Below are 24,823 nucleotides of genomic sequence, written 5' to 3' on the forward strand. Positions count from 1 at the left end.
ACGAAAACCAGCAATGATAAAACACAATCTGTGTTTCAGTGGAATAATTTCGGTACCTGTTCTGCAGTAATTGTATTTTCTGTCACTTTATTTTTCGAATGGTTGCATCTCAGAGCCATATGTTTGACCAACTGGTTCTCTTGGATTAAGATTACAACATATAATCGTAAATACAGTAGTGATAAACAGTAGTACAACAATTATTACAAAAAAGTGCGATTCTACTTAATCGATACTTTTACTTGATAAAATATCGTGAGACTTCCTTCCACCACTGGCCAAAAGTCAAAGCATCTTTATAAATTGCAGAACGTATAGTCTATAAATAGGTTTTAAATGTCAATGTTTAGCAGAGTTTTTGCATTACACCTCTTCAATGTTTGAGGCACCTCGGAAGTCGCTGTCGCACAATTTACTGACGAGTAATTTATGCGTCCGAGTGCGAAGTCAGGAACCAACTTTGCCAACTGACGTTAGCAGGTAATTCAAATTAAACACAAGCGTGAGCCGATGTTAGCTTAAGCTACAGCAAACGCAACACGCCGCGGGTAACACACACCAGGACTATTTTAGCTGAATGTTACACTGAACTGGCTAATTATAGGTTTTGACGAAGGTTACGTGAGGAAAGTTGGCCGTTTGTCGTTAGCACGGCCAGCTAGGTTAAATGCTAACATTCAGCTAACGTTAGCTGTTAGCAGAAGGACCCACTTGTTGCTGCTCCACAGTTAAGTTTGACGTTCTTGCTTCTTTCCGCCTGTATAACAACACTATTATTGGACTAAGACGATTATTAGTTTTTTTACGTAACCAGACAATCCCGATTCTGTAATAATCCCACCCGTCACATGTTTATTACAATCAGCATGTATAACTGTCGTAGTCCAAATGTGTCGACGCATTATGGTGTCGCGGCTAATATGCAACGTCGTCGTGTTGCCCCGATAGGTTTCGACGATTGTGCCGGCGATGGGGGACATGAAGACCCCTGATTTTGATGACCTGTTGGCAGCTTTTGACATTCCTGACATTGACGCAAAAGAAGCCATTCAGTCAAGTCCGGAGGAGGAACGGGATGAGATGGGGACCAACTCCGACAAGGGAGAGAGTGCGTCACCTCCATGCTTCCCCTGTCCCCCCGCCTCACATAGTAGTGTTATTGTGAAGAACACCGTACGATCTGAGTCCTTGGAAGAAGAGGAGCCATCTCACACCCATACAACCGTCTTGGTGGGTGAGCTGCCCTCACAACTTCATGCAAAGCTGCCACCCGATGACGCCGTGGAGCCGCAGATCGCCAATGGCTTTCAGGGATCCATCCCCCGGGCTCAGGGACAGCCCAAAACACAGCATTGGCACCCTTGTTCACCATTGAGGTCCACACTGGATTTTACCGCGGGTAAAAGCCCTAAAGGAGCTGCAGTTGGATTGGTCCCACACGCAACCGATGTCCTAAATAGTTTAAAACCCCTCCCGGTCCTCCAGTCTTCCATTAGGACTGGTCCTCACCCCTCAACGGCTCCCTCCTCCCACTTAGTGAGCCCTCACCTTCCTCGTCTCTCCCCCGAGAAGGATGAAACGTGCCTCCTCAGCGATCCATCATCCTCCCCCTTATCACAAAATGGGAGTTTTAAGGCTGGAGTTAAACATGCCATGCACTCGGATGAAGAGGACTCCGAGCCTGACTTAGGAAGTCCACTGGTGATCCAGGAGAGCCCGGAATCCGTGATGTCCTCCCCTCCCAAATTTCAATATCAAGCAAAACTACAGTCTGACATTCTTGGGCCTCCTGAGTACCATCCGCGTCTTGTCCCCCATCGACCTCTGCCCTCTCTGGCACCTGCAAAACCTAAACCCAAGCTTGAGGAGCACGTGCAACCTACAGCCCTCAGTGGCGCCTCCACAGCCCCTCAGCCACAGAGCCCCCAGGACTGCCTCGCCTCTCTCAACACGGGCTTCGCATCAGTCCAAGAAGACAAATACCCAGAGCATGTGATCGATGAAAGGGACTCACCCGAGAGCCCGCCGCCAAGCGAGACGGGTCTCCTAGTCCCCAAGGAATGCAGCAGCCCGGATTCGGCCCAAGCAACGGCAAACAACGAGGACTTTGCTCACAAAGAGGAGCTTGAGGAAGAGGAAAGACCGGGCGAGAGTGAGAAGTTGAGTGAAAAAGGGGCTGGGGATAAGGAACATTTAAACGAGAAGAGCTGCGCTGCCGGCGCTGAGGGTTCTGGGTCTGCGAGCGCGGCGAAACTACTTCCCTCTCAGTCGCATCCCCTCAAAGTTAAAATCAAAATGCCTACGGGTAGCATCACAAGGACCGTGACTGGTGCTGCCCCTAAAAAAAGAGCCATTCCCAAGGGCGTGAATAGTTCAAAAGCTTCAGCAGAACGTCAGGGCGCCAGATCCAAGAGGGAGCTACCAGAGGCGTCTCCGACGCCTGCGATGGCGATGCTCCAGGACGCCTGCGCCGCGACGCTGGACGGCGCCGGCGCGGGCAAAGACAAAGCCGCAGCGGACGCCAAGCTCAAAGTTTCCCCGACAGCCGTTAGCATCACCAAAAGCGCAGCCCTGCCCACCATCTCGGCGTCCGCTCCGAGAACCAGCCCGGGTGTGATCAACCCTCGCAGCCTGGCTCCTAAAGCGGTGAACAGTGCAGCGGCTCTTCCTGCGCCGTCCCCTCTGCTTACGCCTCAAATCAGCAGCAGGCCGGCCTCCATAGTTAACAGCACCGGGGCGATCATATCCAAGACCCAGACCAACCTGGTGGAAGCGTTCAACAAGATCCTCAACAACAAGAACCTCCTGCCCAGTTATAAACCAGACCTGAGCTCTCCTCTCCCTGCAGAGTGGGGCCTTCCGCTGCCTGCACAGGTCAGCTGTCACTCATTTAATGTTGTCAATTATTTATTATGACATTTTAATTGACTTAATAGTCAATAGCTATCTGTCACTGAGCTCTGGAAAATATGATGGACATTTTCCCATTTTCTGATATTTTAGAAACAGAACAAGAAATTGATTCATTAAAGAAACAATTTGTAGTTTAATCGGTAATCCCCTTACATACTGTGTAAACTGCAGCTAGGGTTCCCTCATAAACCTATAACAGGTCATCAAGTGGATCCGGTGGTTTTGTTAACACTCAAAGTTAAATCTGATCATGAAGAGCGGCCCAACTATGAAAGATAAAAGTTCACTTTTCATTTATAAAATTAAATGTTCTTTTCTGACTGCAATCCTCCAACAGAACGAGGCTGAATCGGTCCTAACGTGAAGCCCACAGCATTGTTTCACTATTCAACATTACTGTCAATGTCTAAGAAGGTGAATGTCTGATCCCGTCCAGGGTTACCGCTGTTTGGAGTGCGGCGACGCCTTCGCCTTGAATCAGAGCCTGGCACGTCACTACGACCGCCGCTCGCTGAGGATCGAGGTGACCTGTAATCACTGCGCCAAACGCTTGGCCTTCTACAACAAGTGCAGCCTGCTGTTGCACGCCAGAGAACACAAGGAGAGAGGCCTGATCATGCAGTGTTCGCACTTGGTCATGAAGCCTGTTCCGGTGGAGCAGATGATCGGCCACCAGGAACCCGCTGCAACTGGTCGGTTGGCATAGATCCGTCTCAGCCCCCGTAGCTTAACTGTTCGGACTATGTTATTCATACGTGTGATTTTATCTCTCTGCGTATGCTCCTCATCGATTACTTGGGTTGTCCGTTTTTTGTCATTCTGTTCAGGACCCTCATCATCATCATCGTCCTTTGCAGGCCAGGCCGCCCCAGCAGCCGCGACGCGTCAAGTGGTATCCAAGAAGAAGGCCGAGGCCGTGCACTACACGGGTAACAGATGTCCCGAGTGCCAGGCTCAGTTTCATAGCAAAGAAGAAGTTGCCGAGCATTTCCAAGAAATCAAACCAGCACAAACCTCTGTGAGTCCCCTTTTGGTGGACGGACTTTTCTTCTAATTTGTTTTCCACTGATACAAACATGAACCTAATTACGTTGTTGTTCTGCAGTCATGCACAGAGTGTTCCCCTCCAATGCTCCTGCCCAACGGCTGCAGTGCCGCAGCCCATCACCGCGTACACCAGAGCAGTCCGCCACGCGTCTGCCCAGAGTGCGGCGGCACGGCCAAGCAGTCGCTATTCCGAGCGCACCTCGACGAGGCCTGTCTGCACTTTGCCCGACGCATTGGATACAGGTGTGATGTCGTCGCTGCAGCCACGTGAGTTCCGTGTGTGCGTGCGCTCGCGTTCACAACTCTTTCTCCACCGCGCAGGTGTTCCAGTTGCCTGGTGGTGTTCGGCGGGCTGAACTCGGTGAAGTCTCACATCCAACAGGCCCACTGTGATATGTTCCACAAATGCCCCAGCTGTCCCATGGCTTTCAAATCTGCTCCGAGCATACAGAGCCACATCAGTGGGCAACATCCAACGCTCACTGAACGACAGACCATGTATGTATATGTATAATATATATTTATTACAATTCATGGAAATGACAACATTTTAATCAATCAATTAACCCATTTATTTTTCCTTTCACAGGTTAATATATAAATGCGTCATGTGTGACACCGTTTTTACAAACAAGTCTCTGCTGCACATCCACTTTGAAACCCACTTGACCAATCAAAAGGTGCACGTGTTTAAATGCCCTGAGTGCCCCAAGTTGTTTTCTCAGCGGAATTCTCTTCTGGATCATTTCAAGGTACATGAAGTGCTCACGTAGGGTCTCATTTAGTCTAGTTAGTGCTGAAACAGCCTTTTATAATTTCACCCCCCCCTTGTTCATCAGACCCATAAGACTTCCATCCCAAAACAAGAGTTGCCTTCACCTCCTGCGGCTTCCCCTCGTTCGAGGCCGTCGGTGAAGTCGGAGAGCTCGAAGGGAGACGAGTCGGGGCGCGAAGAGAAAGTGAAGCCGGAGAAGCTGAAGACCCCCTCCGGCTGGAAGTGCGCGCCTTGCCACGCACGCTACACGGACAGGGAAGACTACATTACCCACATGGCTGAACAGCATAGCAAGGTCAGGGACGTCCACCACACGTTTAGTTTTTGGATACAGCCATAAATGGATCGATGTAGCTAAAGGTTTTGGTGTCTTTTTGTTGTATAGAGTCTGAAGAAGTTTCCTTGTAACAAGTGTGAGAGCTCCTTCACCACCACGTCCAGTATGAGACGGCACATCAGAGACAAACACAAAGCCGCGAACCGCTGCTTTCGATGCCAGTAAGTATCACAAATGAGCTATTCCTCTTTCTGGTACCAATTTATGTGATACTTTTTGTATTTCATTAGATTACGTTTTACTGGATACTTTATTGTGACTTTCTGAAATGTTTTTGACGTACTAAACTATACTTGCCATCTCTTGAGTATTATTATTATTTTTGTTAAACTATGAACTATTTGGAATTGAGGTAATAGTAATAAAGTAAATAAATTTAATAATTGAAAAAACAAAAACAAGACTCAAATTAGGATTTGGCTGTTGATTCGGGTCGGCCTTATTTCAGCTGATTCCTGAAATCCCAAAAAATCCAAAGGTAATCGCAGTGACAGAATCATAATGAAGTGCATTTACATTTACAGGTTCTGTAATGAGGGGAAGAAAACGTTTAGCAGCAGAGCGATGTTGGAGAGACACGTGCAGCAAAGACACAGCTTGGAGCAAGGAAGCCAGAACACTCCGATAGTAAGACATTCTAGTCTTTTTATCAAGAAATCCAACAATGAACCATTTTCACTAAGGTGTTAACTGCAGCTGCCCTCGTTTTCCTGTGGTCGCAGGGCGGCGGCGACGACGAGGCCGGCAGTTCCTCAGAACAGGACAGTAGTTCGGGGACTTTGAAGACGGAGCAGGACGAAGAGCCCACAGATGGAGCTGGTCCAGTGAAGAAGATGCGCTCCTCCTCCGCCCCCATCTGCCCCCCTGAGTCTGGGTTCCGCTGCTCCCCCTGCGGCTTCGCCTCAGCGGACCACGCGCTGTTCCTGGAGCACATCGGGCAGCACCGGCGAGGAGGGGCGGAGGGCGGCGGTCAGCAGTGTCTGCAGTGTGGCGCCTGCTTCACCTCCGTCTCCGCGCTGTCCCGCCACCGCTTCATCACCCACAAAGTGAGAGACGCTGATCACCAGCAGTCCGTCGGATCCCCCGGTGCCAACAGGAAACACGAGTGCAAGAGCTCGCAGGACGGCTCGGCGCCAGCGTCCCCCGCCTCTCTGTCCTCCGTATCGCAGGGGAAGGAAGAGGAGGGCGCACTGGCCTGCAAGGTGTGTGACAGACAGTTTGAAAAGGCAACCGACCTGACCACGCACTTCAGAACTCACGGGATGGCGTTCATTAGCGCGAGGAACGTCGGGAAGGCTCCCTAGGATACCCGGTTAGGAGCACTGTTGGTTGGCGATGACAGAATATTTGTGCCTTTTTTATATGCCGTTTACTTAATATCACAGAGTGGGTTAGCGCACCTTTTTTTTTTTTTTTTAAGAATCCACCCAAAGAAGCTGATTCAACACAGTTCTCATGTGAACATTAAATGGGATTTTTAACCGGTGACCTTTGACACTCCGGATCTGAAGCAGCATTTCTGTGCTCAGTAGTGACGAGTTAAACGATTACGGCTACTTTTCTGTCCCCTAATGTGCCCTAGAGAGTTACGATCCGACTGTAGTTGTGATAACTGTTTTCTTGGCTGTTGATAGTTTGCAATGTATTGTGTCTGATTTCAATATTTTCATCCTACCGAGGAGCCGTATGAACGGCAACCGAGGTATGTTTCTTTGTGTTTGTTTTTCTATATATTCTACAATAAGCATTGCAGCGGTTTAGAATGTTGACCTTTTTTATGGCCATTTTCAGAAATGTATAATAATGTTTCATAAGGATTCCCAACTCTGGCATCGATGCAAAGATTATATTTTGCAACAAAAATACAAATTTCGGACCTGCTTGATTTAATCAAACTCATACGGCTGAAAGTATATTTTGAAGTATATATTTTTCAATGGAATTATCGTTGGATTTTCTCCCCTGTAGTACATCTATACTGTGAAGGAACGTCCACACTGCCATTGTCACGCTGACCAAAGACTTTCAATGCATTTAGTGTGATGTCGGTAATGTCTTGAGGCTAAATTGAAAAAAAAAAATGTGAACCCATTAATTATGTTCTTGTGTTGATAACATGTCTCAGCAGGTTTGAAGCCTACGTATATTTATATTTTAATGAAATAAAAATCTACCAATAAAAGTATACAATTTCAATATTTTGCTTTGGAAAATGCTCAGCAATAATTTAAAATAATTACTAGTTAATGGAGTAAAACTGAATGAATGGTACAGCGTAAACATCAGATCAACGACCATGTCAGTCCTTGAAAATGTAATTTGTTTTTGTACTGAAAAAACAAATCAGACGTGGCAGCACGACTCACTGAGCAGCAGGTTTTTTCTATTTTTGCCTTGCTGACATGTGAACAAAGAAGGATGGGAAATCCGTTTCATTTAACAGTTACAAAAAAACGATTGGTTGACTTAAATAGATCTGAGAGTAAGAGGTGAGAGTTTGAAATACCGTACTCACGTACCGGAGGATACAGGGATGTGTCATTAAGTAGCACTTATTTATGTTTTTGCCTTAGATCAAATACCATTTCAACAGTAACCAAATACGTATATGAATATTCTTTATTGACTTTGATCACATGTCATTTTCACTTTCCTTTTTGTCAGCACACTGTAAAATAAAGATATACCACATAGACAAATGTTCCTCTTCATGCTGTTGACAGAATATTTAAAAGCAGTTCTAGCGATTCCTTACACAGTTTATCAGGTCATAGGTCATGTGGGAATAATAGGCCCGTTTCTCTGCTTCTGCTTCTCTATGAGAAACATGTCTCCATTACAAATAGCAAAGTGGAAGAATCACATGTCACAAGTGTACCTAATGTTAACCCGGCTGGGTGTGTGATTATAAAGCACCTGTGAGTTTTTCTCACAGCAGCAGGAACGCCGTGAGGAGTAACAGGAAGGGCTTCACGAAAGCCGAGATTGCCTCAACATTCAGCGATGGAGTACCTGAACGAGAGTGACGTTTTTTTTTGAGCGCAAAGAACTTCACTTATTTTAATCATGTTTCTTACTATGAGTCTTGTATAAAAGTATTTTCTCCCATTGGGTGAATTTACAGCGTGTTCTCACCTGACTGGCCGGATCTCTGTGTTTGCTCAGGTGACCCCGTCACTGCCCTTTCAAGAGCGGCCAGCTGCTCGTCACTCAGCGCGGCTCGCTGTTCACTGGTAACCATGGCAGCGTTGTCGGGTCCGAGAGCCTCAACCTGAACCGCAGAGAGTGCCTGCAGGACAAAAGCATCAAAAGTCTTCATGCGCACAGAAATATACGTAAGAAAGCAGGATTTGTTTTATTTACAAAGCAACACAACCTGCTTTGACATTGTATGGTCATATAATAGTAAAAGAAAAGTTATCGGAGTATGTCGTAAAATACATTATGTCATAAATAATCATAAAAAATTAAGAATATTAGAAGTCCAAGAGTCAGTGTACTTGATAAAATGATCAAACTTAATAACTAGATTTAGCTTTAAGCTGAAAGACGTTAGAAATCGATAACAAGTATTCTAGACATCTTCTTACGTGTAAATGTTGTAAGAGCGGGACGCAGGACTTGCTGATAAAAGAGAAGACAGCCGGGTCTAAAGAAGACAACTCGGTTGAATCCAACCCAGCTGAGGGAGACGGAAACAGCTGAATTAAAACTAGTTTCTGCACCAGCCATCAACTTACAGTACTTGGGAATAATACACGTGGGTGTTGTGTGCAGAGAACACTGAGCAGAGAGGGGGGGGGTTGTCTAACCAATGATGTTGCCCAGCTCCGACACCTGTGCTTCCGTCCAGGTGTTTGGGTTTCCAAAGGCTGACACAGCAATACTTCTCATCTGCTGTGTGACCTCAGAGGAGCATTGAACACCATCCATTGAGCCCACAGCGTCCCTGTCACACACATAATTGCACAATACGTTTTTTTCACTCCCTCTTGACCGATCTAAGGTTACTAGTGTCGCGTCCTGTATGGTGCACGGACTTGAAGGCGTCCACGCTGAGCTGTTGGAGCTCCGTGGAGCTCAGGCCGCAGATGAACTGGCTCAGAGCGACCATCTCTGCAGCGCCCAGACGCTGCGCCGTCAGGTTGTTGTATGCAGAAACCCCCCTCCACACCGGCTCCATCTGTTGAGACGCGTTATCTTGGTTAGTGAGCGTCACCGCGATCTTCTGGGTGAGTCACATGAAGCCGGGGGGCCCAAAAATACTTATAGACATATTTGGAAAAAGATGGATGTGAATTAAGTTATTTTTCTAGTAAAAAACATTTGAAATGTCCCTAATTAAATAACTAGCGCCTAAAATGCGCCAGCAGCAAAATCTAGATGTATTTTCTTTCCTCAGTTCACGTGAATGAGCTTGTGAACGAGGTTTGACCAGGAGCTGGGACGCAGACTGAAAGGAAACGAGAGGATGCTGCTCCATCGGCCTCTTTGACTGCAGCTTCCTGTTCTCTTCATTCATTCAGTGAATTTGGCTGGTTTTCTTCTTCACCTGTGAATCATTCCAGCCACATTTAGCAATTTCCTCCAGAGCGTCCAGCGAGAAGGGGAGCTTCTGCAGGTCCGCATTGGAGAAGCCCCGAGTTATGCATCCCATCTGCATCACCACGCTCTCCGTCATCTGTGACACGGGGCCAAAAGCCTGCAGACGCACAGAAACGAATCCAGCTTTTAAACCTAAAATGATTAACTGTATTAATGCAACAACATTTCAATTTCTTTTTTCATTTGGATCCATGAAATGTTTTTGTCATTAAAATACTGTTTTTTTTTAAACTTTTGGACTGTGTTCTGTTTTTCTTTTGCCAAAAGAGAGGGTCAAAGTGTTTCTTTTCAAACGGAAGATCCATTCAGACTATTTTTTTAGGTTCAGCCACCCTCCAAAGTAGCATTCCTACATTCTGCCCCCATTGTGGCGACATACCCAGAAATGTTAGACCAAATAAATGATAATAAATTAACTTTGCCCCTTTATTGATGCACTGGAGGAGTCCTCTGCTCACTGACTACATACAGAACCGGGATCAGTGCCTCCGTCGTACCTCAGTCACTCTTCTACTAAGCACGGCCAGTTGATCCGACTTGTAGTCAGAGACGGCGCCGAGTGTTTCTAAAGCATCGAGGAAGGTTTCGTTTGACATCAGAGCAAGCTGTGTGTATGTCCAGTAGACGTTGTCCATTCCCAGTTCTTCAATCAGGTCCACGGTTATTTCTTTACCATCACTACTGGTGACTGAGAGAGAGAAGAGAGAGGCACAATGGCAGGTAAGAGGTAGAGAAGCACGACGGAGCAATGCATCACCATTTGAATTCACCTCCTGCATTTGACGTGTTGGTGGTGGTGGTGATGAGATCAAATAGTTTTCTTCTAAGGGCATTGGAGGGGTGGTGCATGCCCGACTTCAGGGAATACAGAACGTCCTTCATCCACGACTGACAGACGGAGAGGGGGAAAATAAAAAGAAACAGTATTTTGAACAGTGCAGAACTTGATCTGGTAGTGATGTATTGATAAAGAAACATTATGAGCTGCGCCGGCGTTCAGAGGACATGTGATGGTTAAGACAAAAGATGGACACCTTGTAGGGCAGGGCGAACGTGGCGTCGTCATCCAGAAGGAGAAGAGGACCAACTGCTTCCATCGTCTCAGCTGACCAATACGATGGATCCCTGCAAACGTTTTTTTTTTTTACAAACATCATCAAGACGCTTGCTCTCTCTACAGTTACTGAGGCGCCCACAGGGACACTGTCCTACCCGAACGTCTGCGTGACCAGCCGGATCACATCTGCCGTGTGGCCTTGAGGAATGTGCTGGCAGGAAGCCATCTGCCGGAGGCTGGAGTTGAGGACATCTGGGGCCACGAGGAGCAGCTGGGAAGGCTGAAGCTCACATAGAAGCGGGCCGAGCCTTCGCACATCTTCCCCTGTCAGTGCAGACACGCCTGGACGCTGCAAACGCAGGGTCAATAACATCGTGCTGTTATAATAGTGGGTGTAGGAGCAGCAGGTACAAGCGGGTGACAATTTAAAGGAAAAAGTGAAGGAGAAACAAGTGGAACAATAACGAATGAGGATTCCATGCAGGGAAGCGGTTGATGGATTGCGTACGTGACCTTCTAGCCGCCACGTCTCACCCCAATTGAACATATCTTGGACCAAAGGGTTGAGACATTCTCCGCCACCGTCATCAAATATAATATATTTTCATTTTGGCGTTCAGGGACTTGGACCATCTGAACCAATTTTGCTGCTCCAACAGCTGGCGATGGGCCCAAACCTTAACGTGAGTAGTTTGCGTTAGCTTTTCCTTTATTCTGTGTACCTGGACCAGGCAGCGCAGGGCCCTCTGGGTCAGTGCGGGGCGGGACGGCGAACGAGGAGGCAACGAGCTCAGGTCAGCCTCTTGCATCTTGTTGAGGAAGGCAGGGCACACAGAGGCGGGCAAATTCCTCAGCTTCAGTGGCCTGGGACGGTGGGAGTGATTATGGAGAGCCGTCACACGTCAGTATCGGTTAGTTTTAAAGACAGTGAGAGAGAGTTGGAGGAAAGGCTCTTTACGGCAGGTGAAGAAGTAGGTATGTCGAAATATTGTTCATCTCCTCCTCAGTGATGGTTTGGAAATAGTCGGCTCGCTCTTTCTCCTTCGTGGCAAAGAGCTTTCTGGCTGCACATCCCGCCTGAAAAAGGTTAATTTTTATGTCAATTGGTAGACTCAAAAGAGCCACGTGTGTGTGTGTGTGTGTGTGTGTGTGTGTGTGTGTGTGTGTGTGTACATACCTGCCCTTTGGAGAGCAACAGTGAAGTCTGGTTCATGGCCTCAGCCATGTCTTGCATATCCTTGTCTGCTACATTGTCGATCATCTCACAGGTGACTCCCCGAAGGAATGAATACGGCCTCCTGTCCCGGACGATGACATTTCAAAATGTAAACATGTCAGGCAAACAGCAGAAATGCACACAGTAAAAGTAAAAACAACATATGTAACAACATAACAACAATAATCCATTAAATGTTATTATTCAAGTGTAATTTTCTATCAATATGAAACACAGTTTTTACTTACTTCATGTAATATTTGTATTATACAATAATTAAATATGTTGTAAAAGTTCAAGGATGTTACTTGATCATGTGGTGAACAATATTCTGTTTTTATTTGCTTTAATGATCTTGAATTTGACCATCAGTTGGAATTAACGCCTCTGCTAGTCCTAAAAGAAGAACTTATTATATATATAGGACTTAGACAGACCTTATTATCATATTGCATTTCATGGATTATATGTGCTTTTTTGTTCACTGCTGTATATCTTACCATCGAAACTTCTTTTGTTCATGCATCTGTTTTGCCAGGAAAGCCGCCTGCAAGTCGGAAACATTGCACCAATTTAGCGTATGCTCCTCAATACTTAACTGACTGACGAGATACACAGTGAGAGTAACTGTAATCCACATTTGTTTAAAGAGAATTTATCAAGAACATATAATTCAAAACATGGCAAAGACATGTATGCGCATATGTTCCATAGTTTGTTATTATGGAACAGGGTCATAGGTCAGTGTTGTGGACGCTGTGTTCAGGGAGATTACCTGTGGCATCGACCACATTTTCTCGCTCACTGTGTCCAAGGAGAGGAAGGAAAGGACGTCGGCTTCCTCCAGTTTGCTTAGAGGAAGCCTGCGAAGCAAAGGACCGGACAACTTCTGCACCAGCTCCGAAAGGCCCATTTCCCCGAGCAACTACGGGGAGACGTTCAATTAGCTCTGCTGACGACGGCCGCGGTGCTCATCGCGCCGCTCGCTGCATACACACCCCCTGCAGCATGGCCACCAGCTGCCCCTTCTTCATCCGCATGGTCAAGTTCTTCAGGCCCTCTTGAAACGGCGGCAGGCTCTTGACGCGCTTGAGCGCACTGGCCGGCAAACCACCTGCAAACGCCTGAAGGTCCACGAGCTCCTCAATGGGCACGTCGACACACTGAGGGGAAGACCAGATGTGAGACCAGATTAGAGCGAGTGCACGCGCAGAGCCGGCCCTCCAGCGGCCCTGCAGGCTCACCTTGCTGCAGAGCAGCTTGTCGACCACGGCGCGCTGCTGGCCCTTCGTCCATTGGACGTCGGCTCCCATGTTTTTGAGGAATCCCTTGAGTTGATTGTCGGGAATCTCAGACAGCTGTTTGGGAGACAGGAAGGCGAGACTTCTGCCCAGCCTGCCCAGTGCTTTGGTGACGTTTGTATCGGACATCAAAGACTTGACCAGACGCTTCTTCAGCTTTAGTCGAGGGTAAGAAGACAAATGAATAAAAGGTTTACTTCTTTTCTGGCTGAGGGGGATAAGGGGAGACGTTTGGGTGAGGGTCAGTAAGCGATCGACACCTTTGTAATCTTGGGGTTGCTGAAATCATCACAGCTGTTGAGCTCGGAGAGGAGCTTCCCGCTAAGGTCGGGGGTCAAGTCTGCAGCAGGGGAGAAATAACAGGCCAGTATGCCGAGCCTGGTGAGGAAGTGGAAATGTAGTCATTATTTAACGCTTGGAATTGAATCGGCTCTCTATAATGTTGAGTACATTCATATCTATCAGATAATGATCATAATAAGACATTTCATGACATGGGAAAATCAGAAAAAGCTAAATATATCTGAAAAATAGGTTATTTTTAGGTAAGTTAATCAATGGTTTTTAACTGTAAAGCACATTCACAAGTAATACACACTTGTCCACATTCTCAGCAAACTCCTGCTCTCCACTGAAGCACTCTTGAAACCTTTGGAGAAACGTCTCGCCCAGGCTTGGATTGATATTAGAGATGTTACTCATAGTGGATTGGAACTGGGCTGAGTGGAAAAATCCACACAGCTAGAGGAGAAAATAAAGGGAAACAGCACTACAAATAAAAATCATGACATTTGCCGGAGGGCTCATTGGCTCTTCGTCCTTCTTCGAAGGCCGTCTGACCTGTTTGTTGGGAGAAGAATTGACGTCTTCAGTCGCTAAACAGGAGACGAAAGGTCCCATCATGGTCAACGCCTCCGAGTTGAGCCATTTCAGTGAAAGTTTGCAGCTCTCCATCAGCACTACGGAGTAAAATAGTTACAAGTCACATTCATAGTCGACAGAAAAGCGATAACAGGAAGTGTCACAATGCCCCATTAAGGACCGAGGGGTAATATTTAGTTTAAGGTTTAATAGTGAATATTAACTGATGACTGGTCAGTGTGTCGGATTTCGTCTTGACTTTATCATAGAAAATGGCTTCTGCTGGTCTCAAACCAATTTCTTACTTGATCTCGGCTCAGACGGAGGCCTGGTTGTACAGTTGAAGTACTTCTGTGTGATCTGCTCCTTCACCCATCTCACCACCTGAGTCCTTTGGTCTTCAGACATGGCATCATACACCTCCATCAGCATCTCCATTCTGCGATACACCACCGATCACCAACACTTATAAGAAAAGCTGCTGAGAGACTGTGGAGGAAGTGATTACATCATGGCGCCCTCACATCTTTTCCAGGTTTCGGCCTCTTCCTATATCAGTGGGAAGGTCCATTCCAGTAAAAAGCATATTCTGCAGAGCAGGTTTGGCAGCCCGGAGCAGCGCGTCATACTCGTCTGCCGTCATGTTGTCGTCGTTCTGTGTGGTCAAAGTCTTCCAGCACAGAGGCGCCACAAAGGCCTGCATGTAACACGCGGAGGCCTCCTGAGAGAACGAGATGTGACGTGTGAGGAATCAGAAGGCCGGTAAGCTGCATCGGCTAATGGTTTACGTTTTATTTGCTGGCCATGTTAGTGGAGTACTGACAGAGGAGTTCTCCATCAGCCGGAGCATGCTGGCAAGATTCCTGAAATTCCACGTCTTGTTTTTCTAAGCAAGATAGATGGAAAATAGTCAACAAAATTATTCTGGCTAAGAAAGATGCATTTAAGCATTATGAATATTTATTTACAGTTTACAGTTTGTGTGTTTGTGTGTGTATTCGCACCCTTTCGTTGACCCCGTCAGGAGTAACAGAATACAGGACATTGAGGAAAGTGGACATGAAGCTGCCGGATTGCTCAGAGTTTCTCGCTGCCATAAGAAAGTCACTTAGAGAGGATCAAGAGTGGAAAGAAATGGTCACTCATTGGAGACGGGTTTAAACGTAAAGTGTTCATTCCCTAAACAATGTCTGACTTTTTATTACGAATACTTTGCTTCCTATTCATACATCTTGCGTGTATATTTTCTGCCTCTTCGGGAAATGAACCAGACAGAATAGGAACATACGTGTTATTGAAGAAGGTTCCCAGCTGCATCATCTCAGGCTCGGGGTACCCTGCAGCAGAGAAACTCTCCACATTTAGATGTTGCACGGTAACACAACATCAGGACTGTTGTCAGTACTTTAGTGTGTCTTTAGTGTGTCGATAGAGAGAGAGAGAGAGAGAGAGACCCTCACCCTTAGTCTGGCACTTCTTCATCTAATGGAAAAAAGACACAGATAACATTAGGGTCACCGTTAAGGATACTTAATCTGTATGAGCTCTGTAAATCATTATTGTTACTGTATAAATATCCTCTCTTTGATAGTGAAAGTTTTACTTAGTTGGACGAAAAAATAAGAATCTCCTTCAAGAAATTACGTACCATTTTCTCTGCAACGCCTTTGAAGTCACATTTATTTCGAGGCATCCCGTCTGGTGGTGCAGCTGAACAGGTAATTGTGGATAATTGTGAAAAGTCACACATTTATGCAAATGTTTCCATTAACATCATGTCTGTGGGAAACGCTTACCAAAGGCCGAACAGCCCACAACGAGCAGAAAGGAAAACGTTCCTCCTTTTGGGGCCATGTGGGAAAGTCTGTCTGTTGAAGATGAGTTAAAAGAAGTCATTTGACCCGCGTACTTTGCCTTTTGTAATGCTGTACTTTTCTGTAACATAACGGAAAGTTATTACGTTTTGTTATGAGGTCTAGTTGTTATGGAGCCGGTCTCCGTGCAATCTACCTCCAGTTTTATGCTTCCTCCTCTGGGGGGGGGTTGTGATAGTTACCTCCCTTGTTACCCATCCAGCTCCACGGAGTTTAGAACATAACATGCCGTGAACAACATGTCTGGAGGTACACGATGTGCTGCTTCCTCCGTCACTTTTACATAAACACAAACTTTGAATTCGACATTGCCTCTCGCATAACAGAGATGCCTCAACATTTGCATGTTTCTTTGCTTTCACTCAATTTGTTTGCTCTCCATTGAGAAATGGAAGTGTAGAAATAACATGTGATTAATAAGGTTTTAATAAAAAAAAAAACATTATTAGAAACACAAAAACACATTCATACATGTGTATTTAAGCAACGTAAGGGGTTCGACAAAATGACATAACTACAATTTTCAACACATAGACTGAAAAGGGAAACACAAAAAAGCATTGATTTATGTCTAAATGTGTTTTTACTTACGTGATCTGCGTGCGCCACCAGGTAGATTCTTCAAACAATGCAATTTAAAGCAGAGATGTGAAGATGTGCGTGTTGTTCCTTTGATGCTCCCTCACAACTGAGGTGATTACCCGGAGTCAACACAGTCAAAATAGGTGCATCGTATTTAAACACACCGCGCGCGCGCGTGTGTGTGTGTGTGACGTCATTCCAATCACCCTATGATCACTACTAAATTAATCTGAATGAAGAGCAAGGACAGACGGATGGGCTGATGAAATCAACACACCAAAGAGCCGTATTATAATATAATTATTATTATTATGCCAATCAAATATCTAGTCAAAAAATAACAATGGAAGATCCTTTTCACCACATAGAACAAGCTTTATGTTCACTGTTCTTCAAGTATTACGACAATAAAAGGCAATAAAAATCACACTCATTAGGAATAATCGTTAGTATCTTGCATCTAAGACAATAAAGTAATATAAACTGAACAATTAGTGCCTGAAACGAATGTAATTAATTAATACACGTGTCCAAGTTATTTTTTAACAAAGGCTTCCCCCTTGTGTTGCTGTTGGCTTTGTTTCATTCCATGTTTCCTTTCATTTTGGAGGCAATAACCACTGGAAGATTCGGGTTGGAGAAGTAGTCTAAAAAACAAAACATCCACACTTGTTAGTGGGCGAAAGCTTGTGTGTTTTATCAGTATTGTTCATTTGGATCTTTATTAACATGGCAAAAACTACTGGTCCTGGGATCCATTTAAAGGAATACAGCTGGTATAGTTTTGTGTTTATTCTTGTCAAAAAATTCCACCAATAAACAAAAACTAACAACACCTTTGTCTCTCGTATCTCTCGTACTGATGTCCGTACCCTGTCGGCGGCACACAGACGCCGACTTTAAAACACTAAACTTTAAAAACACCCAGAAAAGGCTGGGAAATGTAATGCAATAAAAATGTTTACTAAATAAATATTTAGTAAACTTTTTTTTTTAAATGTAACTAACAAATTGAGATCCTTGGATGTTGTATTTTCATGAGACAGAACAATAAATGATATTAAATGTTAGAAGTGCGAGTGAGTGTGTACAACTCACCTGCAGCAAACTCATGGATGTCAGTGGGCCTTTTAAGAAGCACATTTCTACGAGAAGACAGAAAATCAAATAGTAACCACACATCTAGAATACGATTTCAAGAGCAGCCGAGACCCTTAATTATCCTTGAAAATATTAGAAAGAAAAAGAAAGTTCATGTTTAACAGAAAACGTCTGAAGAGCTCATTCCGAAAGCTTTGTTAAGATAACTATGAAAGTGTTAGCATGAGTTTACCATTCTTTTAACACATACGATAAACCTTTATTTTTTTCAGCCTACTTCATATTTAGTTTGAGATGTCTAGATGCTGTAGTCTTGTTTTATTTGTAAATGAGATATTTATAAGATAAATCCTCAAAGGGAAAATCCTCTTTATCACACTTAGTTCTAATTTAAATACAGCAATACTGTTACTATGTGCAATTCTCTTTAGGTTTTCAATATTATTTATTTGATCAGAAAACTATTAAATCACATAATAGTCTATGGACGCCAACAAACAAGGATTTGCATGTGTCTATAAAAGCTGGTTTGCTGCGGGGTCCATTTACTTTCTCAGAATCATAACGTAAGGGTAAAAAACGCACAGTGCGAGCATTGATTTACCTAAAAGAAAGAGAAGTTGATCTAAACTCACCCTAAAAAGTCCCCAACCATTACGTCCAGTTCCGGATGCGATTTCAAATACCGCTCGTTGTCGTTCCTCAATTGGACCTGCCGATAACAAGCGAGTTGAGTGGATGGGAGGATCGCGGAGCCGCGGCCTGTTGCCGTCGTCCGCTCGTGTTTCGTTACCTTAAAGTGCTGCAGCTTCTCCTGCTGCTCCGCACTCAGTCCTCCGACCTCCGGGTTCCCCGATCCTCCACTTCCGGCCATCTCCTCCTCTCCTCCCGCTGCTTTCACCGAACCACAGTCCGCAGGTGGGACACGTTTGAGAGAGGGTTCAATATTACGAGCAAACACGGGCCACTCGTTGGCTCGTGCGGTTTAAGGGGTTGCTATGGAAACGACCTGCAGCCATGACCGGCTGCGTCCGCCAGGTGGCAGCAGAAGAGCGGGAAACGGTTCCCAGTATTTATTTACTGATTATTTTTAAGAAATTCAGGAGATAGGTAAACACTAGTGTCTTGTCTGCTTAGAGTCTCTAAAAAAACGTAATTAATGTAATTGCATATCCCTAAATTAATTTAGGGAATATGCTACATATAAAATAACTTTAAAACGAGGCTCGGGATGGGATAATGAAGCAGGACCCAACTGAAGACCTGTGTCAAATCGAGTTCAGGGGCCACAACAGAACGCTAAACAGGACAACGAGCCCAGCCTAAAACAGCGGAATATCATCCAGTGCTTTTGTCATGAACTTGTCAATCCTTGTAAAGAATATGTATTATTTATCTGCTAATCCTCAATAGTAATGCAAAACAAACAGAAAATGCATTTTAATGCTCGACACAGGTGTATAATGAGGCAAAAAGTATACAGTTTATTAACACACATTAACTGGGCACAGACAGGAGACAGAGAGTAAAGGCCGCTCTTGAGCAAAACATATTTGAGAGGTATTTTGTTGAAGATACAGTAGCGAGTGAGAGACAGATCACGACCAGTTCCTGAGTTTGTTTCCACCCGAAGCTTAAAGGAGAACAAATAACAATTGTGTCCAGTATCCTTTATCCGTCTTTTCCGAAAAGGAAAGGAGAAATATATTCCCTTTTCTGCTTGCTCATCAGTCCCTATGCAGAAAAAAATAACTTGCGTTGTTCAAGTGGACGGCTTCTGCAGTCTCCTTCAGGAGCTGTTCTTCATTTTCTTCTTCCTCTTCTTCCACGTCGCTCTGCGGGGTTTTGTTGTAACCCGGAGGCCTAAAGGTCACCTGAACCTGCCCTTCTGGAGGTGTTGGGGTGGGAGGCGGAGGCGGCGCAGAGTCAGCACGCTGTATGACGACGAGTCCCTGACTCCGGAGCTTTGGCATAAGTCTGTCCTTGTGTCTGAAATGAAAATGAAGAAGTGGACTCAAATAGTTTGGGGATTTGAAAATTGGGATATCGTTCTGCTGACTATAACTGAACTATTTACACTTTATACTATAAATGAATGTATCCGTGTTTGTTGCACAGCAGGAAAATCACTTTTCTATATATGTATACTGTACATATAAAATATATAATATACCTCAATATGTAGGCAACCAAAATGACCGACAAGAAGGATAATGAAACGGAGATCCAAATGACATGTAACACCTCGGTACCACTTTGGACTGGCTCAGGAGCTGCAGTAAAGACAGGAGGAGACTCTGAATTCCTAATGGAGATGAAACACATAAATGCAAGAACGTGTACGGGTGTGTGTGTGTGTGTGTGTGTGTGTTGAGCCATGTTTCCTGTGGCTTGTTTCGTTGTTACGCCTCAGTTACTATGAAGACATGGCTTCCTGTTGAAAACCAGTGGAGCAGAGGGGGGTTTTTCAGCACAAACAACATCTGAAGGTTCCCTTTCGCTCGTCCGTTTTCCCTTCCTATCACACACACACACACACACACACACACACACACACACACACACACACACACACACACACACACACACACCATATTGACCAAAGTTGTACACATTCTGATAGCTATCTTACCAACAATCACATTGTCATCTGTACCAGAGCTGCCCTCAACATCTGGATATACTGGAAACTGCAGGGAGAGAAGATACGGCGTGATGAACTGGAGTCAGGACAACAACGACTACTGCAGCAGCGACACTAACGTCTCTTTGAGTCTCACCGTTGGTGCAGAGAGATCATCCTCCGACGACTCGATTGGCCCTTTGGCTGAGGAGAGAGAAATCCATGCAGATGACGTGTTATCAACAACTTTAACGGAAAGGAAGCCCCTTCATTTAGTAAAGAATGTATGAAAAGTACAAAGATGAGTTCTTGGTTGGGAAGAAGAACTATTTCTGCTGAGCAAAATCATTTTAAACTCTTAAGTATTTCATCAAATGCTAAAAAATGTGCGAGCTTCTGACCTACATAGATAACATGGTGTGTTACTTTTGGATTCAAGGCACATCAAGACATAAAATGCTTTGAAGATTGTGTCATGTTATTTAAAGTGAAAAAATATTCTGCTCATAATTGCTTTCGCAATATAGCTGTGACATGTGATGTAGCGAGTTTTTGTTTGGCATTATTATACATTCAGATTGTTGCATGTATTCATGATGTACCTGCAATGAGTTAACAACTTATTCAGAGTTAAGAGAAGCGAGAAGGTCATTATCAACCGGTTATTTGGAATTTGGAAAACCTAATCAGACGGGAAGGAAACAGGAGACCTTCCTCGTTTGGTCGTCATTGGCAACCTTTGTTGGCTTCCAGGGAGCAAGTGATAAAGCTCAATGATTTACAGGTCCACGTAATCGAAATTACTCCCGTGTCTCTAAAACCCATAAGACCCTTTTGGTTCCTGCTGCTAGAGCAAGAAAAAAAAACTAATATAGAACAAACAGCTTCAACTAAATGCACGTCAAAACGCTTGAAATGATTTACTACATTTCTTGTCTACATGTGTGAGCGTGTGCACGCGTGCCCACCTGTTGCCGAGCTGCTGGCGTAGACCGGCGTACTCCAGTCACTCCACAGACCGTCGTACTCCTCCCTGCTTCGCAGTTGAATCAAGTACTCGACACCGGGCATCGCGTCAACAATAGTGTACGAGCGCTGCTTCGTCGTGTGCCTCTACATGGGACACGAACAGGTTCAGGCCCGAAAAGCCCCGGAGACAAGAGTAAAACGCAGAACGTGTTTGTCCAGCAGCACCCACCTGCCCGTGAGATAACGTGGACTTGAGAGGCCGGTATTTGATCTCGTAGATCAGCTCGTAATAGCGGTCTTGAGACTTCCAGGAGTTCGGCAAACCCCAGGTAGCGGTCATCCACTTCTCCCGCCCCTCCTCCTGTCGCACCGCCACGTCCGAAGGAGGTTCGGGCTTCACTGGGGACGCAGGAGGGAGCGTGGTGAGCGCCATCTAACGGATCCAACTAACGCGCCGCGTGAACGCAGAACTTACAAATGCCCAGAGGTATGAAGTGCAGCGGGGCGCTGGTGGCGTTCCCCGCGATGCTGGTGACACACAGGTAGACCGTGTGGACGGTTCTCTGCTCGTCCTCGTTGTGGCCCAGGGCGCACCAGCAGCGAGAGCGCCGCGGCGAGTATGAACACGCCGATCGATGGAATACGTCGGTCGGGCTGAGAGGAGGGACGATAGAGGAAACACGGGTGAGATAATGGGAGCGGGAGTTGTATTTGCTTTTTCAAAGCCACGTGTGTATTTTTTCCGGGTTGACCTCATCAGGAGTGACCTGTCAAATATTTAATAAAAGCTTAGACGTTCTACTAAATCCTCAACTCTGGTCAACCAATTAACTAACCCAATTAAATGCTTTCTCTGAAACATCAACTAACTCCAAAGTCTGAACTGCAAAACAGTGTTCTTCTTAAAATGTCATCATTTCTGGTCGACTTTTGAATTTTGCTTCTGAAACATTCAACCCAACAGGTCTCATGTGATCGACAGGTCAGTTGCGACACGGAACAAGAAGAAACCGCATCTCGATTCGATAGTTTGTGATGTTTTCCATTTAAAGTGTTATTTACTGCCTCAACGAACATGTAGAAGTTCATGCTTTAGTTAGTTAGTTAGTTGTAGTATCAGTACCTGTCCGTACCTTTTATTGAGCAAGAGGTAACAGGTAGGCGATATCGTGACGGGCGTCTGAGGTGCCCACTCACAGCGAATCTTACTGCTGGGGGAGCTTTTGTAGCAGGACAGTCTGGGATTCTCTGGAGGGTCTAACGTATAGAAGACACAATGTGTGTATCAACCGCCAACCAATCACTGGTAGGGTACAGTTATTGATAATCATAAAACATGGCCGTTATGTTTTTTTTTGACATTTTGAAATGTTTGTTTTGTCCAACCTACATATTTAAAACAGAAACATCTTTAATTGACAATGACGTAAAACAGAGAAAGTTGGGACACCAACCCACCACCAGCATGTATACAATAAACAATAAATCACATTAAGGCCTTTGTGAATATGTGATCATGTGATTGCATCATTACTCAGTAGTTCATCGTCACACTGATGCTTTACATCTTCATTCAGACCATTATTGTGCACTTTGCCACCTTTTACTAAAACCACATTTACCCACCGCTAAAACTAAAAGCTAAACCTTTTTTTCCGTTTAAGTCATGTTGGGACGAATGAAAGCGCCAAGGACCAACGTCCCGAGCTGTTGGACTCACCTGCAACATTCACCTTCAAGGAGAACCTCTCTCTGCCTCTGTGATAACACGCGTACCTCCCAGAGTCCGTCAGTCCCACCGAGGACAGAGACAGCGAGGCCCCTCTCCTGTCCAACGTGATCGCCCCCTGGTCTCTGCCCTCCTTTCCCACCGTCCTACCGTTCCACTTCCACTTCCACTGCAGCCTGGACGTTACGCCCCTAGTGACTCTGCTCCCTGCTCCCTCCGCTCCCTCCTCTCCCTCCTCATAATCGCCGGCTCCATCCATCGCCTTCGCCTCCCAGTCGGGTTCGTCCTCCAGCGGCGTGCTCGGACTGGTGGCGGAAGCTGCGTGTTCTGCACCGGGACCAAGTCCGAGGCTTCTGCGTCCCGCTGCCGAGGTGGAGTTCCACCGGGGTTCCTCACTTACGGTCTCCTTCGCAGCGCGTTTTGGGCCTTTCGTCAAAACTCCAGCTGTGCTTGTAATGTTTGCGCTGGACGGGGTGACATTTGAAGAACTCCCTCTTCTGTTGTTTGAACTGTTCTTGTGAACGCTGACCTTCACTCCGTCCACCTCCACGCGGCCGCTGCAGGTCAACAGCAACTTACTGCCCGGAGGTACAACCAACACGCCGGGGGGAGAGTCTGGGCAGAAAGACAAACATCCGTTGTAAGCTTAAACCAACAGGCAGCTGTTTTTGTGTTTGTGTGTATGTTGGAAATGTGTGTACCTTCAGACAGTTATTTTGCACCAAATGACAAGTTATTTTTTCTTGTTGACCATGTAGTGCAACATAACCAAAAGTCCTTTTTATATTTCTCTTTTATGAGGCATCTTTTCCATTTAATGTTTCTTTTTCTCTGTTAAATCATTCCCTCTCTTTGTTATCTCCCACTTATTTACATTCTTGACGTGCCATAGTGAGACAGATTTTCTGGTTAATCTCAAAACTCCATAAGTGATGACTTGAGAAGTGTAGACACCCTCCTGTCTATTGCCCGCAAGTTCTTTCTCCCCCGGACTCCCATATTCCAGTTCCCTGTTTATTTTCCACACATCTGCTGGTGTGTGTGGACAGGATTCTGGTTTAATACTGGTTTTAATACATTTACAGATATTGTAACATTGGAATTGGCCTGAAACAGTGTACACATCATTTGATTGACCTACATGTATAATTTTGGGCAAAGTGCACACATTTTGACATGCAAGTAAAAGGAACTTCGTCCCCATTAAGAAGAAATTACAACGTGTGCATAAATATATAAAGTGATTAAAAAAGTTTCAACAATCAATGAAAAAAAAAAAAGAGCTTCTTAGAAAGATTGATCTTTAAAGTTAAACAATGACTGTGCGCTCACACAGCGCAGTGCTTGATCTATCTGAATAACTCTTTTTACTTAACACCTTGCATTTGCTTACGAGGTAGTAAGTTAAAAGTAAGTCAGAACACACTACACGTTTTTAAAACACCGTCTTCACAAAGATTATTGTTACCTTTTCTGGGACAGGTTCCGTCGAAAATGCCTTGGACACGTGCCGCACACAGAACGCACAGCAAAGGGAGAAAAACCCGCATGTTTGCACACGAGTCTCCCCTCACCGGGTCCTCACACCATCACTTACAGGTTCGAGTGTTGTGGCTCTCATCGTCTCCTCCCAATGAAAGCAAAACCCAGACGGGGCTGTGTGAGCAGTTAGTAGCTTCCTCTGGTTGCAGCAGCCTGCTGTCAGGAAGACCCGTTATTGTGAAATCTAAGCGCTCTTCCCGTTTTTTAGGTCGTTTAAACAGGAAATCTCTCCCTGCGCCAAAATAAAAACCTTGTTACAGCTTAAAATGGACGTGCTATTAATATATCAAT

At 45.3% G+C, this 24,823-nt stretch overlaps 4 protein-coding genes across 11 annotated transcripts; 1 reads left to right on the forward strand and 3 right to left on the reverse strand.

Moving 5' to 3' along the window:
- The first annotated feature begins 364 nt into the window (after positions 1–364).
- Positions 365–7,257, forward strand: znf687a (zinc finger protein 687a). 3 transcript variants are annotated; one of them, XM_078094779.1, is made up of 11 exons: positions 365–480; positions 949–2,874; positions 3,350–3,605; positions 3,741–3,931; positions 4,019–4,203; positions 4,282–4,458; positions 4,550–4,712; positions 4,800–5,030; positions 5,121–5,233; positions 5,597–5,699; positions 5,795–7,257. In XM_078094779.1, exons 2-11 carry the CDS (start codon positions 970–972, stop codon positions 6,374–6,376), a joined length of 3,906 nt encoding a protein of 1,301 aa, XP_077950905.1. In that variant the 5' UTR covers positions 365–480; positions 949–969; the 3' UTR covers positions 6,377–7,257. The 3 variants fall into 3 exon arrangements, with proteins under 3 accessions (XP_077950905.1, XP_077950907.1, XP_077950906.1); XM_078094781.1 differs by having other exon boundaries at positions 3,771–3,931; XM_078094780.1 differs by having other exon boundaries at positions 437–727.
- A 416-nt stretch (positions 7,258–7,673) lies between these two features.
- otoa (otoancorin) lies at positions 7,674–16,680 on the reverse strand. Of its 3 annotated transcripts, XM_078094782.1 has the most exons (30): positions 16,578–16,680; positions 16,123–16,262; positions 15,909–15,980; positions 15,761–15,822; positions 15,573–15,594; positions 15,401–15,449; positions 15,117–15,219; positions 14,936–14,998; positions 14,637–14,833; positions 14,418–14,551; positions 14,092–14,210; positions 13,850–13,992; positions 13,512–13,629; positions 13,195–13,407; positions 12,949–13,113; positions 12,726–12,875; positions 12,451–12,497; positions 11,912–12,032; positions 11,693–11,811; positions 11,457–11,598; positions 10,890–11,083; positions 10,712–10,802; positions 10,448–10,565; positions 10,175–10,365; positions 9,625–9,774; positions 9,113–9,255; positions 8,885–9,021; positions 8,663–8,754; positions 8,208–8,361; positions 7,674–8,084 (listed from the first exon to the last, which is right to left on the reverse strand). In XM_078094782.1, the coding sequence occupies exons 2-30, from the start codon at positions 16,211–16,213 to the stop codon at positions 8,002–8,004; spliced, it is 3,483 nt and encodes a 1,160-aa protein (XP_077950908.1). In that variant the 5' UTR covers positions 16,214–16,262; positions 16,578–16,680; the 3' UTR covers positions 7,674–8,001. The 3 variants fall into 3 exon arrangements, with proteins under 3 accessions (XP_077950908.1, XP_077950910.1, XP_077950909.1); XM_078094784.1 differs by lacking the exon at positions 16,123–16,262 and having other exon boundaries at positions 16,578–16,678; XM_078094783.1 differs by lacking the exon at positions 16,578–16,680 and having other exon boundaries at positions 15,909–16,183.
- A 176-nt stretch (positions 16,681–16,856) lies between these two features.
- riiad1 (regulatory subunit of type II PKA R-subunit domain containing 1) lies at positions 16,857–18,690 on the reverse strand. 2 transcript variants are annotated; one of them, XM_078094790.1, is made up of 5 exons: positions 18,463–18,682; positions 18,305–18,381; positions 17,667–17,713; positions 17,405–17,441; positions 16,857–17,215 (listed from the first exon to the last, which is right to left on the reverse strand). In XM_078094790.1, exons 1-5 carry the CDS (start codon positions 18,541–18,543, stop codon positions 17,104–17,106), a joined length of 354 nt encoding a protein of 117 aa, XP_077950916.1. In that variant the 5' UTR covers positions 18,544–18,682; the 3' UTR covers positions 16,857–17,103. The 2 variants fall into 2 exon arrangements, with proteins under 2 accessions (XP_077950916.1, XP_077950917.1); XM_078094791.1 differs by lacking the exon at positions 17,405–17,441 and having other exon boundaries at positions 18,463–18,690.
- A 438-nt stretch (positions 18,691–19,128) lies between these two features.
- Positions 19,129–24,760, reverse strand: il6r (interleukin 6 receptor). Of its 3 annotated transcripts, none has more exons than XR_005710278.2 (10): positions 24,459–24,719; positions 22,982–23,605; positions 22,395–22,518; positions 21,737–21,915; positions 21,491–21,660; positions 21,261–21,405; positions 20,450–20,496; positions 20,326–20,359; positions 19,843–20,187; positions 19,129–19,658 (listed from the first exon to the last, which is right to left on the reverse strand). XR_005710278.2 is itself a non-coding variant. In XM_040165924.2 (10 exons), the coding sequence occupies exons 1-10, from the start codon at positions 24,538–24,540 to the stop codon at positions 19,397–19,399; spliced, it is 1,791 nt and encodes a 596-aa protein (XP_040021858.2). In that variant the 5' UTR covers positions 24,541–24,760; the 3' UTR covers positions 19,129–19,396. The 3 variants fall into 3 exon arrangements, 1 of the variants encoding a protein (XP_040021858.2); XR_005710279.2 differs by having other exon boundaries at positions 19,843–20,103; positions 20,302–20,359; positions 24,459–24,718; XM_040165924.2 differs by having other exon boundaries at positions 19,843–19,942; positions 20,302–20,359; positions 24,459–24,760.
- Positions 24,761–24,823: the final 63 nt, after the last annotated feature.

The sequence above is a fragment of the Gasterosteus aculeatus genome, chromosome 20 (assembly GCF_964276395.1).
Source record: "Gasterosteus aculeatus chromosome 20, fGasAcu3.hap1.1, whole genome shotgun sequence".
In the NCBI taxonomy this organism is placed as follows: Eukaryota; Metazoa; Chordata; class Actinopteri; order Perciformes; family Gasterosteidae; genus Gasterosteus; species Gasterosteus aculeatus.